Source organism: Neovison vison, chromosome 1 (assembly GCF_020171115.1).
Source record: "Neovison vison isolate M4711 chromosome 1, ASM_NN_V1, whole genome shotgun sequence".
NCBI lineage: Eukaryota > Metazoa > Chordata > Mammalia > Carnivora > Mustelidae > Neogale > Neogale vison.
The window spans coordinates 181200461-181216010 of record NC_058091.1 but is presented as its reverse complement, the minus strand read 5'-3'; the positions used below and the strand labels follow the sequence as shown (position 1 = coordinate 181216010).

The 15550-nt window shown below is 34.4% G+C and overlaps 1 protein-coding gene across 1 annotated transcript; it reads right to left on the bottom strand.

Moving 5' to 3' along the window:
* Nucleotides 1-908: 908 nt before the first annotated feature.
* Nucleotides 909-1411, bottom strand: LOC122900905 (60S ribosomal protein L23a-like). The gene has a single exon (XM_044240071.1). The coding sequence runs from the start codon at nucleotides 1398-1400 to the stop codon at nucleotides 930-932; it is 471 nt and encodes a 156-aa protein (XP_044096006.1). The 5' UTR covers nucleotides 1401-1411; the 3' UTR covers nucleotides 909-929.
* Between the last annotated feature and the right edge of the window lie 14139 nt (nucleotides 1412-15550).

Genomic DNA, 15550 nt, shown 5'->3' with positions numbered 1-15550 from the left:
GGATAAAGAAGATGTGGTATATATACAGAATGGAATACTATGCAGCCATCAAAAGAAATGAAATCTTGCCATTTGTGACAACACGGATGGAACTAGAGCATATCATGCTTAGTGAAATAAGTCAAGCAGAGAAAGATAACTATCCTATGATCTCCCTGATATGAGGAAGTGGTGATGCAATATGGGTGCTTAAGTGGATAGGAGAAGAATCAATGAAACAAGATGGGATTGGGAGGGAGACAAACCATAAGTGACTCTTAATCTCACAAAACAAATTGAGGGTTGCTGGGGGGAGGGGGTTGGGAGAAAGGCGGACATTGGGGAGGGTATGTGCTTTGGTGAGTGCTATGAAGTGTGTAAATCTGGCGATTCACAGACCTGTACCCCTGAGGATAAAAATATATGTTTATAAAGATTTAAAAAAAATTAAAAAAAACTCTTCCTATTAAAAAATGAGGAAAGGTGTGGTTTAAAATTATGTAAGGAAATGTTAATGTCAATAGGTTTGCAAATACTACTCTTAGTTTATAGTAGTTGACTAGCATCTGCCACAAAATTCCCCATGCAGTTACCACGTCTGATTTTTTTCCCTGAAAATTCTCAGCATAAATTTCATTTAGATAATGGTTTTGGGAGAATCACAGCACAGAAAGCAGCCAAATGGGATTTAAATCACATAGCCTAAATTTTTTTTTCTCTTTTGATTGTGTTTAGTATCCACTAGTTATATTCCCATACCTAGTAAAATTTAGAAGGATTTTGGAGTCAGACAAACCTATTATTTAATCTTGGTTCAACCAATTATTAGTTGTTTTTTAGATAGTTCTTCTAATTTTTAATATTCACATTTATCAAAAGGGGTCTCTTGTATTTTTGTTTGTTTGTTTATCATGAAAAAGTGTATTTAGATTTAGCCAGTTGGACTCAGTTTAGATGATCCGAATTTTGTTGGCAATATCCAAAGCATCATAGTCAGGGGCCAGCCGAACGTATGCCTTCTTCTCTCCATCAGGCCTAATTAAGGTGTTGACCTTGGCTACATCAATGTCATAGAGCTTCTTCACAGCCTGTTTGATCTGGTGCTTGTTGGCCTTGACATCCACAATGAACACAAGTGTGTTTTTGTCTTCTATTTTCTTCATGGCTGATTCAGTAGTCAGGGGGAACTTGATGATGGCATAGTGGTCAAGCTTGTTTCTCCTGGGGGTGCTCTTTTGAGGGAATTTGGGCTGCCTTCTGAGACGCAGAGTCTTGGGTCGTCGGAAAGTAGGTGATGTGAGGATCTTCTTTTTTTTGTGACTGTGGACGCCTTTCAGCACCACTTTCTTGGCTTTCAAAGCCTTTGCTTTGGCTTCAGCTTTGGGAGGGGCAGGGGCTTCCTTCTTAGCTTTCAGCGCCATCTTCCTCTTGTATTATTTATCAGTATTAATCAGAATCACATATTCATGGTGTTTGGCAGAATGTAAATCCGTGTATTTTTCATCATTTCTTTTATACCTCTCTAATTCTTTTCTTCTAAACATTTTTTTTTTTTTTACTAAAAGGCAGAGATTAGTTTTATTTAACACAATATGTTGGTCATAGAAAATATTTTAATATTGCTGGTATTTCTAGGCTTAGTTGACATTTCTGACATAACAGTATATGATTCAAAGAAATGAATCATGTGAAACAAATCGTTATACTAACTTATACTCTAATTTCTTTCAGTATCAATTACTAGTCTATGCTTTAGTGGAATTACTCTGTCTTTGTTTCAGTCATCTTAAAGAAGTTTTGACCTTATAATAATACAGCTTCATATTTAGGAGCAAATGCAATAGTAAAACAGTTCTGTATTTAAATATAAGTAGAAAAATTACAAAAAATATTTTGAAATTTTCACCATTGTATTTGAATGATGTATGTCTTTCTCAGTCAGTGAGTTTTTTTTTTTCCTTCTTAAGATTTTATTTATGTATTTGACACAGAGAGAGATTACAGGCAGTGGAGCAGCAGGCACTTTTTTTTGCTGTTTCTTTAACACCCTTCCCCTGTCCAGTCCACCCTTCCCTCCCACCTCTGCTAGTGAAAGTCTCTTATGAAACCGAGAAGAGTTGTTGACGCCTAACTTCCTTCCATTAAATTAATAAGTACTGACCTCCTAATATTTAAGTGTTTACTATCTATTGCTTTAAAGTTTTGTATATTTTGTAAACTTCTTTTCCCAAATAGTAGATGTCTAAAATCATTGTACATTTGATTCTTTTATATTCCATTGTTCAGCACAAAGTGTCATTTTTATTTAGAATAAAAAAAGGAAACTTGAAAAAAAGAAGATTTAAATGGATTTTTAAATGGATTAGAATTTAAATATTTTTTTTGAAATATTCCCCTCTGAGCAAGGAGCCTGATATGGGACTTGATCCCAGGACCCCGGGATCATGACCTGAGCCAAAGGCAGACACTTGACCAATTGAGCCACCCAGACACCCCTGGTCTAGTGAGTTTAAAGGGTTTCTTCTAAACCCTGATGTTAACTTCATTAACATCAGTAGTTGGGTTAATACAATTACTTTTCTAAAAGTAGGGTTGTTTTTTAAGATTATTTATTTATTTATTTGACAGAGGGAGAGAGAGAGAGAGAGATCACAAGTAGGCAGAGAGGAAGATGGGGGGCGGGGAGCAGGCTCCCTGCTGAGCAGAGAGCCAGATGTGAGGCTCTATCCCAGGACCCCGAGATCATGACCTGAGCTGAAGGCAGAGGCTTAACCCTCTGAGCCACTCAGGCACCCCTAAAAGTAGGGGTTTTTAAAAGCATTTAGTTATCTTGATGCAATTTCCTTCCCCCTCCCCCCAATTTTCATTTTTTGTGTATTTTTCCTTAGGATGAACATGACAACACATCAAGAGCTTTGACTTCAGATTTGGTGTAGGCAGGCTGAACAAGAATATTTCCACTAAGCTCTCCTAAGAAGCTCTAAGATGGCTTGCCCAATTAGGAGGCACACAAAGAAGAAGGGACTTATAGATCCAAAGCAGAAATTTTCTTTTAGTGTTAACCAAGTACTGGATTATCATTTAAATAGAGATCATTGATACCCGATATATTAATAATTAAAAACAGTACATTGTAGCAAGTTGCTCCATCTTGAATCATTTAGAAAGAAAAAGATATAAAAATACTCTATTTTTGTAGGTAATAGGTCACTCTGCTTCATAAAATTATTAAAATATGAACACATAATCCCAGCCTTATTCTTTGTCTTCCCCCCGCCCTTGGAGCTTAATGACCTTTTGATTAAACAGATACTTGTCTAGTCAAGGTGTAGGATAAATCCTAGTCACTAAAATCAATTGTGGTAAATCAGAGGCAGCTAGCAAACTCAAAGCTTCAACTGACATTGATCTCTGCTCACCCTTTTTGTCTATTTGACCATGAAATTGGAAGTGGTTGACTTTTCCAACTATGAGCATTGACATAAAAACACTTTTTTTTTTTTTAAGAACTAAGGATCCATTTAAATCTTATGTTTCCAGTTCAAGTCAAAGAACTATCTCCCTTGTGGTATTAGGAATAGGCATAAAGAAACTTGAATAGAGTTAAAAGTAATTCAGGAAAGCTTAGTTTTCAAACTTGATTCATCCAAATTTTCATTGATGATAAAAATTATCTTTGGAAAGAAAATATACAAATAGTCAAATCTTGACTAATTTTTGTGATACAGTGTACCTTTGTAGTTCAAGTAAGCCATTTCCATAAAGTTAATGATAGTCCTATATGTGTATACTTTGAATAAAGTAACATTGTTTTCCAAAGTAAAGAGATTTTTGCTGAACAATAGCAAAACTATTATAATTTTTAATAACTTGAATTTGAGGTGAATTCACTTGTTCTTTATTTCTAGAGATGTTCACTATAAGTACTTCTTGCCTTAATTCAAATAAGGAAAATGAAGATTTGTCAGAGATTTGTCTCCTCTATGGAAATTTTGAAAAGAAGGAGATTGGGGCTCAGAGATGGTACTCATGGAAGGAAGTGTAGGTTAGGCACAGGAATAAAAAGGGGAAGTTTCTGCAAGCTGTAGGCACAACAGTCAGATTCCAGGCACCCCATCTCTGCACTATGAATGAAGACACTTCGACTTCTGTCTACTGAACAAGATACTGGAAATTTTCCTCTAAAGAAAATAAAAACCCAGAGAAAAACCAACTCCTTGTGTTGACTTTTTTTTTTTTTTTTTTTAAATAAGGTTTTGTTTATTTGCCAGAGAAAGAGCGAGCACAAGTAGTGGGAGTCTCAGGGAGAGGGAGAAAGAGAAGGAGGGAGAGGGAGAAGGAGGCTCCCTGGTGAGCAAGAGCCCAGTTTGGCTCCATCCTGGGCTCTGGGATCATGACCTGAGCTGAAGGCAGATGCTTAACTGGTTGAGACCCCCAGGTGACCTGTGGGCTTTTATTTTTAATTGTACTCTTAAATTATGAAATTTATCTGGCATTGTATAATTTTGAAATATTTGTGTATGATATATGATCTATATAGAGAATACATAAGAGATTTTTTATTTTAATTTAAGTTTATAGGACACTGGGTGTTGTTTACTAGTAAAGGTGTTATTAAGTCTTTAGTCCGTAACTGGAACTGACTTTATAGTTGTAGGTCATGGTATCTTCAAGTGGTATTACTGCAGCCATTTCCAATAAAATACAATACTCCGAAATCAAATCTCACACTCTTACAGTTTATGGTAAAGCAGAGTCTCTTGAGTTTCAGTAATAGTGATAATGCTGGACCATTGTGTGACATATTTAAAGAACATTATATGGTGTTAGAGGACATTTGCAAAAATAGTGGTACTTAAGTTAGTTTTAGCATTCATGATCTTAGGTGAACTGCATAGATGATACATTTTTTTTTTTCTTATCCTTTTGGTTGTTCTTTTTAATCTGATTTTCATATAGATTTGTGTCTCCTTGTATTCTAAATGTAATGTAATTCAAAAGATGTCTAGTGGTTGATAACCAGGCATACATTAAAATATTGGAAGCATTAAGCAGTGTGAATGTGCATATTCATAATAGCTGTCTAACTAATTTTTTTTCCCTTCAGTAGACGAAGGCATACTGTATATTTTCCATCCAACTGAAATATTATAAATCACTTTTTAATATCTTTTTATCTGAACAAGAAAAAAATCATTTGTATTACAGACATGTAAATTTAACTTAAAACTATGAAACCTAGTTTGAGGCTTGATACTGTGGCCATAAATCATATACAATAACATTGTAAATGAGATAACTGTAACATTATATTCTCTGGGCAAGGTTAATAGATTCAGTTCAAGTCTAGCAAGAAATTGTAGCTGACATTTTCCCATTTCTTTCAGAAAAGCCTTTATAAATCCTCAACTTCTAAATTGGACTGGATTAGGTCCCAGTGGAGAAAATCCTAGATTTAGTGTTTTTAATTTCCTAAGTTACTGAGTAGGAACCAACTTTATAACTGTAGTCAGAAATGGCTTGGGGACTCTAACCATCAGGTTATTTTTGTTATTTTCATCCATTTCTAGTAATAAAACTAATTTCATTAATAATAACAAAGGAAAAACTGGTAAAGGTAATAGCCCAAATTTTTTAAAAAGCCTGTCAATTTGGTTAACCTGGGATAATAATGGAAAGAAATACAAATAAGTGTTTTATGCAAGTCTTCTCTGGGTGACTAAAAAAAACACAGCAGGTCTACTGCTTTCATTTTCAACTCACAGCTCTTTACCTTGGTAACGGAATATTGACTTTCTACTATGCCCTGTTTCTTGATGCTGTCAAACTCTCCTTTGAGAACTGGCACAATGGGTGACCTTAATCTCTTTCTACTGTGGTAAAAGGAGTGCTGCACCATGATGCCTGGAGTCCCGGAAAGCTCAGTTTCCTAATGTAGCCTGTGCATGGAGAGTTTTTCCAAATGCCATTTTGCTATTGGGCATAGGTTACAAGACCTTCAAGACACTGTTTCCTGATATAGGTAGAAGCTGGACGATCTGCAAAGTGGGGAGATTGTTGTGTAGGAGAACTCCCCACAGTGCGATGGTTCTTCTGTTCATTTGTCAGGACCCTAATTGCCTTTTTTATCCCCAGATGCCAAGATGATATAAATGGTCTCTTTTCCTGCTGAAATTTTCTGTGGATTACATTTTACTCCACATATCTTTTTTGGATTATTCTTTTTGGAATTCTACCTCGTCGTTTCATTTTGCTTCTAAGTTCTGTCACACCTTTTTGTCCTTCAAGGACGGCAACATGCTTTTCTGACTGTCTTTCTGAGACTTCTCACAAATTTATTTACCCAAATTTTTATCCTCTTTCTGTTCTCTACTTACAGACTCATCTCCTGTCTTTTTCCCTGTTCTCCATAACTTGGATACTAATCAAATCTGAGTGCAACCACTCACTATGCTATGAAGAATGCCTATGATTAATACATGGCTTAAAAGCCAGTTGAAAAGTCACCTTATCCCTGAGACTTGCTATGGCGAATTCCTTTCTGCATTGGCTTTCTGTTATTTTGAATTTCCTGTAGATTTACAACAATACTATATATTTCATTTAAGTTCCTTTAAGTAGTCTGGTGATTCCTTGAAGGTTATTCATATTTCCTCAATTGGACTTATACTTTAGGTCCACAGTAATACCTTTTTACCCTTTTCACATTCCTTCAAGATGCCACGAAATTCTAGGTGTATAGTAACTGATAGTCGAACTTATTTTTTTGAGCAGATCGTAAGCTTTCCTCTTAAAGGCTTATCTGTTCTGGACATATTTCTACTAGAATATTTTTTACCCTTGTGCTACAACCATGTTGTGTGTGAATATAACAAATCTTCCATTTGTTATATAACTGAATTACTGTTAAACTGTTTGAAACACTATCTATTATTCTTCCGGGGTGATTTGGGAATCAGAATGGTGTTATAGTTGAACATCTTTGCCTCCTTTACAAACACTAATCATCTCTCTGAGATTCACCTTCAGTTCTATGCTTAAGGAAATGTGCATTCTCTCAATATCTTGTGCTTTTTATAATATTGTATGTTCTCTTGTATTTGAAAACCCTATATGTTTAAAAATTATTGTATTTTTAAACCTCTTGCTTTAAATTTGCAGCATCTCAAAGGTAGATATTATTTAGCCATAACTTTTTCCATTTTAGCAATGCAAATAACACACATAATAGGTGTGGGTATTTAATGTTTAAATCTCTGATGCCGGGATTCCTGTATTGTAATTAGATGCAACATGATGCCCTGAGGCTCTTGGCACTTACTCTCTTAAAAAGATTGGCTAGGAATGAAGGATGATATTAACATTTGCCTTACGAAATAAAATGTTACCATCCATCTTTCAAATATTAGGTTCATAAAGTGAAGAGAGGATTGTATCTCTGATAACACAAATTATTCCTCATAAGAATAAGTGTTTTTAGGCTTATAATTTCTAAATCCTTATCATAGAATAATTTGTCAAACATTAAGAAGATCTCTTATGATTGGCATAGATATCTATTAGGCTTTGTTTTTGAATATCATTATTTGTTAAAATTAATTCAGCGAAAGAGTAAGCTTCCTGTAAGTTTTTTTTATAATTGTCTGTGTGGCATCAAGTAACTAGCCAATAATTTTGAAAGCTTCAATTAGCAACTTCCATTTTGGTTTCAAATAAGTAATTAAAAGATTAGTCTCTTTAATTATTCATTTTCAGCAATTTGTTGTCATTAATATGAATTTAATCCCTTTATTCCTAGCTATTCATCTTTGACTGTGGACAGATTTACTTTTCTGGACACTGTGGGGTACAAAGAACACATGATGCTATCTGCATACTGAAAATAAAGAGCACACACATACGTGAAAGGCTAAATAACAAGAGAAGAGATTAGCAGGTACTTCTATGAGATAGCATGACTAAATGAGCTGTATGAGTAAATGAGCAGTATGAGCAAATATTCATGAACTGAAAGGAGATTACTATCAGGCAAATACCAAGGAGTTGTCAGGAGAAAGAAATTTCAGACAAGAGCTTTGCTATAAAGTATACCCTTGAAATTCATTGTTTTAACATTTTTAGTTTCTACTCAATTCAGACAACTCCCCAAAGACCCCTTTATGTGGATTTGTACTTTTGCTGAGGAAAGATTCTGTTGTGTGTAGCTTATAAAGTTGATGTAGGGAGGGAGAGTGGCTGAAATGCCCCTAACATCCATTTTCATTTCATTTTAGCTTTCTCATTCTCTGTGGTGGCATTTGTCAATTTGAAAATCAAGAGGACCTTGAATGAGTTATTCTTCTTGAATATTAAATCTTCTCTATTGTGTGCCCAGTGATTGACTCTGTTTTACATATTCTTATAACCAGGGCCTGTAGTCACCGGCACATTGCAGGTTCTCAGTATTACTTTGAATGTGTGCGTAGATGATGGACAGATGCATGTGCTTCAGTGTGGCAGGAGAAATGGTTCATGGAGGAGTGTAGAGAAAGATAAAGTTGAAAGTTCAGTGGGGTCACAATGGAGAGGCCCTTGAATTCTGAAAACAACTTTTTTCTTCTTCCATATTGTAGACATATTTTAAATGCAGCATCCATAATAAAAGTTGCCAAAAGGAAAGAATCTACATTATTTTGTAACTATTTACTTGTGGGAGTTTGTAAGAATAGAAAATTAATATTATATTTCATTGTCTTGAAAGGCACAGACTCTATGAAGATATAGAAACCAAAAAAAGACATTGTGGGAATGATATGGAATGCACATGTTGGAAATATTTTGCTAACTTTGTTTATTGGTCAAAACAAATAGAAGTAGTATTTAGAATATTTAGAATATTTAAAATAGAAGTAATATTTAGGCATTTTTGGAAAATCAGATAATACAGAAGAGCTTACCTTGAAAAACTATCAGTGTTCATTTCTTCCCTCTTCTTCAACTCCCACTCCTCAGAAGCTTTGGTTAACTGTTTTGGCTTTTAGTTCTTTTTATATTACCTCCATAACTTTATGTGTGTTTATAGATTTGTTGACCGGTTTATCAATGATAGTGTCTATTGACTGCATGCTGTTACAAACATGTGTATTTTACTTACATGATTCCTTTCCTAATTAATTATGTCTGTATTGCTAATTTAACTTTTTATTATTTACTTCTTTTATAAATATGTCTAGAATTCTATTTCTTGCTTTCTTACTACTAACATCTTTTTTTTTTCTCTTTACTTTTTTCTATCACTTTATTCCTTCTAACATTATCAAGATTGGAAACAATTATATTCGGTTCTTTAACCAAATTTGGATCTTTCTCCTGTTGAATATCATGTACATATGAAGTTTGAAAACCAATTTGTGGAATTTAAATTACCACCATGCAACCATTCACCATGAATGAAGTTGCTATTGTGCTAGTATTATATTACCATGCCTACAGTTCCAGTGTCCCATATGCCCATAGACCAACAGACCCATGGAAAGAGCAGTTCCTAATTGGGTTGTAGTTTCTTATACACAAGTACCTAAACACATGTTACATTTTATTTTATTTTTCCTGTTTAAATAATACTTTCTTGAACAGATTTTAAATTTTATTGATGCTTTGATTTTCTGATTTTACCTTACTCAGAGGAGAAATTACATTTGTTTTCATCATCATATACCTAATACTGTAGCTTCTAGCATAGTTTCTGTTTCTTATATTCTGTAGCGTCTATTCCATTCTTCAATACAGAAGTCTTCTCAGAGCTCTCTGGTTTCCTCTTATAATTTAAACTGATTGCTTTATAGACCTGCTTTAGAAGTCTTCTCTTGAATACTCTTAGCTATTTGGCTGTCTTGGTATTTGCAATTTTGAGATTCACCAAATTCTGGGTGTAATCCATTTTTCATGTTATGTATTTACTCAGTTGTATCTATCTATCTATCTATCTATCTATCTATATATATATATTTATGTCTTATATTTAAAGTAGGTTTCTTATAGGCAGCAAATACCTGTCTCTGTTTTTTTTTTTTTAAGATTTTATTTATTTATTTGACAGACAGAGATCACAAGTAGGCAGAGAGGCAGGTAGAGAAAGGAGGAAGCAGGCTCCCCGCTGAGCAGAGAGCCTGATGTGGGGCTCCATCCCAGGACCCTGGGATCATGACCTGAGCAGATGGCAGAGGCTTTAATCCACTGAGCCACCCAGGCACCCGATCTCAGCGTTTTAATTGTGGGATTTAGACCATTTATACTTAGTATGATTATTGATATAGTTGCATTAAATCTTCCATCTTGCTGTTTGTTTTCTGTTTGGTCCATCTGTTCTTTGCTCATTTTTTCTCCTTATTTTACTCTCTTTTGAGCTAATTAGCTATTTTTTATGACACATTTTATCTCTTTTATTGGTTTATTAGCTATGTTTTTTTGTGAGATGGCTTTAAGGTTTATATAATGCATCTCTAATCACAGTTAGCTTCGAGGAATACTGTACTATTATACCATTTCATAAATAGTATAGAAAGCTAAAAATATTGAGTTTCCATTTCACTTCTGCCCTGTATGCTACTCTTGTCATGCATTTTACTTCTACACATACGTTAACTAAGCTCTACAGTCTACTGCTAATATTTTTGCTTCAAATAACAAATTATTTTAAAGAGCTTTATACCTATGAGAAAAGTTATTTTGTAATTAATTACCCACATTTTGCAAAGGTGTTCTTCATCCTTTTGTGTAGATCCAGATTTCCATCATTTTCCTTATGCCTGAAGGAGTTAAATTAACATTCCTTGTAGTGAAAATACACAGATAATGAATTCTTTAATTTTTGGAAAACCTGAAATAATCTTCAGCTTGCCTTGAACTTAAAAAAAATCATTTGTATATAGAATTCCAAGTTGATAATAATTTCCTGTACTTAAGTTAGGAAAATTCATTGTTTCTACTAAAGTGTGTGATACAATTCTTTGTTCTTCTATATGTAGTATGTCTTTCTTCTCTACTCTCACTGTTGTAACTCTTTTTAAGTTTTTCTTTTTATGGGTAATTTAAGCAATTTGATTATAATATGCTTTGGTATTTTTTAATTATTGTGCTTGGTGTTTTTTCAGCCTCTAGAATCTGTGGGTTTTTTTTCATTGAATTTGGAAAAATTTCAACTTTTTTTTGAATCACTCATACATCAGTACCCTCAATATTATTTCAAAGCTTATTTTACTGTGTTAAATTTTTTCATTCTTCTTTCTCTGTATTTTATTTTAGATGTTTTCTGTTTTATATCTTTAAGATCACTAATCTTCTGAAATGCAAATCTGCTGCTAATCCTATCCCATGCATAGCTCTTTTTTTTTAAATGAGTCATCTTATTATACTCATGCTTTTTTTCTCTCTCTTCTCTCTCTTTTCAAACATAGGAAATATATTTGTAAGATTTGTTTATAATCTTGCTGTTACTGATTCTGTTGTCTCTCATTTGTGATTTCTGAGTCTGTTTCTATTCATTGATTTTTTTTTTTTTTTTCCTTATTACAGGTGACATCTTTATGCTTCTTTACATGCCCGGTAACCTTTTATTTGATACAAACATTGTTAGTTTTGTGAAGTTGGTGTTGGGTATTTTTTGTACTTCTTTATATATTTTTGTGTTTTTATCAGTGATGCAGTTTAATTACTTGGAAACATTTTGGTTCTTTAAAATATTACCTTTATTCTGGTTAGGTAGAACTAGAACAGCATTTATTTTGGGGACTATTTGGGTCCACTACTGAGGAAATACACTCTGAGTACTCAAACTTAAATACAATAAGTTTTCTCAACTCTGGTTGCTAGAAATGAGCAAATTTAAAAAATTTTTCTGCTTCTTCTATAAAAATAGTATATTTATAATATTATATTGTACTCATTTTATTTCCCTCTAGAATGAAGCTCTGTGTGCAGAGACTTAGTGTCCATATTCATTGCTCATGCCTATAACAATATTTAGTTGATAGTAGGCACTCAAGCAAGTATTTGTTTATTTATTGAATGTCTTGAATTAACTGTTGAAATACTTAATTTGTGCTTCACAAATATAAGTGTATTAGAAGTTGTTCTGGAAGATAAAAAGGTTTCATCTGATAGATATTAAGGAAAGAAATACAGTGACAGAATTTAACAAGGGGAACCCATTTGCAATTGAATATAAAGGTGAGTCTCTCTAAGAGAGAAACCGAATGCTAAAGGAAGAGATAGGAACTCATTAATTGTTACAAACTAGACTGTTTATACATGTACAATTGTATATCTTCAGATAATGCAATATAAACATCACTTCAGTGACACATTATTCAACTTGTTATTAAACAATGTGTAAATTAGGGATTTTAGCTTATGTAGTTGTACTATCCTGTAAGTATAATCTATGTGTTCATTTTTAGTGCATTGCTCTTGTTTTATGGCTTTTGCAGCACACTGGCTTAACGTGGGAAAATGGCATGATAATGCCCTCCTCTTTGAAATAAGGGATTTGGAAAGAACTGGGTCTTTTTCTTCCTAGGATGTTATTGTCATCTTTGTAGTGTTTGAGCCCCACTAAAATTTTTATTGTATGAGGCTTTCATGGTATTATGAAGACAAAGTACCTGGATTTGAATCACAGCTTTGCCCTTAATAACAGAAAAATTGGGCAAATAACTCAATGTCACATTTTCTCTGAGAGTAGTAGCAATATCAGAGTCTCACCATTGTTGGAAGAATTAAGTGAGATAACGTTATGAAATCGAAAACTTCTCTACTTTTTGTTCCTCTTTCCTACAGATTTATTCTTAATCTCTCACATCTTATTCCTTTCTTTGTAAAATAATTGTTCTTCTGTTGTTCAAGGCTAATTTCTCTACTTAAGCTTAAGTATTTGTTCAGAAACATTTTAGCATTGACCCTTCTCCAATTTTCAAATGACTTTAATTTCACATTTCTCAAAGCCCTTTTCTTTTTTAAAAAAGGTTTTATTTATTTATGAGAGAAGAAAGAGAGAGAGAGAGACTGAGAGAGCAAGCAGGCACCAGTGGGGGGAGTGATGATGGATAGAGGGAGTGGGAGAAGCAGACTCCTGGCTGAGCAGGGAGCTCAGTGTGGAACTCAGTCCCAGGATCCTGACATCTTGACCTGAGCCCATGGCAGCATTTAACCAATGAGTCACCCAGGTTCTCCTAAAAGCTTTTTCTTATCAGTACATAAACATAATCAAATTCCTCTTAAATCCATATCACACTACAGTTTATACCCTTTTTTTTTCTTTTCTTCACAGTCCAGCTTTATAAAGCAGATGAAGAATTTACTTCACACTCCTAAAAATAGTGTTATTATTTATTGTCTCCTGAATCCCACTAAAATGGCTCATGTCCTCATGTGGTTCTCAATTTTTAGAGGATACTCTTCTTCAGTGAAGTATGTTTTCATTGTAAGTGCACTGAGTTATGGAAGACTCTTTAGTGGGTAGATTTACCTTCTCTCCTGGGAACCTGTGAGCTTCTGAGAAGCAATACCTATTTTGGGTTTCAGGAATTATCTGATAGTTTGTGCAGTTCTCACTTGGATATATTATAGGTTTGGTTATTACAATTATTTATGTCACTTTTAAGAAATTCACTATCCAGTGAAGTGTTACTTTTGGACTGCAAATTTCCATCCAGTGATGGATGTAATGAATTTATGCAGAAGTTTCTGTTCATAATAAATAACCACATAGGTGTGCCTGGATAGCTCAGTGGGTTAAAGCCTCTGCCTTCAGCTTGGGTCATGATCCCAGGGTCCTGGGACTGAGCCCCGCATCTGGCTCTCAGCTCAGCAGGGAGCCTGCTTCCTCCTCTCTCTCTGCCTGTCTCTCTGCCTACTTGTGATCTCTCTCTGTCAAATAAATAAATAAAATCTTTAAACATTTTTTTTTAAGATTTTATTTATTTATTTGACAGAGAGAGATCACAAGTAGGCAGAGAGGCAGGCAGAGAGAGAGAGGAGGAGGAAGCAGGCTCCCTGGTGAGCAGAGAGCCGGATGCGGGACTCGATCCCGGGACGCGAGATCATGACCTGAGCTGAAGGCAGCGGCTTAACCCACTGAACCACCCAGGTGCCCCTATAAATAAAATCTTTAAAAAAATAAATAACCACATTATAGATGGGCCAAACACCTTGTCTCACATACTCCAGTAGGCATTAAAGCAGCAGCCTTTATTTTGCATTTTGGTTTCCACTTACTTGCATTTAGAATGGGAGCATTCTTCTCTCTGCCTTTGAGTTGCCCCTTCAGATTTTTTTCTTTCTTTCTTTTTTTTTTTTTCTTGAAAGTTTGGCCATACATTTAAATTTGTTGTTGCAGGAGTGGAAATATAATTATTTCCTCTACCATTCTGAGTTCTTAGAATCACCTCCTGTGATAAAACACTGATTAACAAGAGAAAAACAAATAGAAAACAAATAGCATATATACTTCATGTATACCTAGGAGATACCAAGGGAAAAATGAGTAACTCTAAGAAATGGCTTTAGAATTCAGGCTTACAGACCATCTTAATAGGAAGAAGGGAGAGTAAATGATTTTTAGGAAAAGTGAATGGGCCCTTAGAGAATAGATGGTTTATAGGATAGTTTGTAACAAAATGTGTTGGTATGATGTTGATTTCTAGTCTTCCTTCCTGTGATTAAGAATCTTGTTTGATGAAAGTTCTGGAGAAGAACTTAATGACAACTGAGTATCTTCTGGAGGATCTGTCTTTAGGCAGATGAGGGGAATTTAAAGAAAGCTTTTCCTGTTTTTCAAGTATGTACAGCTGAAAATAATCAGTATGCCATAGTGGTTTATTTTGGGGTGCCATATTCTGCTACTTTTCCATATTCAATTATTTTGCTCTTTATTGTTATTTCAAACAGGAAGGAGAAATTCCTATGCCAGCTCTGTGTGACCTACTGATTCTCAATTCCCCATGTACAGGATAGTAGTAGTCAGAATCCCTCCAAGGATTCTGTTTTTATTAGTCACCAGATATATCTAAAGACAAAACACAGGCTTTATTTTCCCAGAGGTGGCAGCTTACTCATTTTTGGCTTCTGCGATATTAGCCATTCCTGATTTTTTACACTTAGAATGTCGTGTCTGGATCCTTTTCGTAGGACTACCAATAAATTTTTCAAGGTATCGTTGACTCTCCTATATGCTGTCTATGGATAAATCCATAGGTTTAGGCAATAATCTGATGAATAAAAATTACCAGGGATCCCTCTCCTAAGATTTAGAATGAATTTATCTGACATCGTGGTATCTACAAGATATCTCCACTTAAGCACATTAATAACTTTGTGTGGGCTCAACCTGAAAACCCCTGCTATTTACTCCTTCCCCAATTTAACTATACATGATTCTTGATTTTTTTATTTCAATGACACTAATTACTCTAGCCACTTCTCTGGAAATCGTTCTTCTCACTTCCCTCTCTTTCTGCCTATACATTCAAGAAATTAAATGTGTCATATCAGTTTTTACTTGTAAAACTAGGTAATTCATCTGTCTTTCTGTAGC

Coding starts and splice junctions, on each gene's coding strand:
- LOC122900905 (XM_044240071.1), bottom strand. CDS start 1,400: ATGGCGCTGAAAGCTAAGAAGGAAGCCCCTGCCCCTCCCAAAGCTGAA.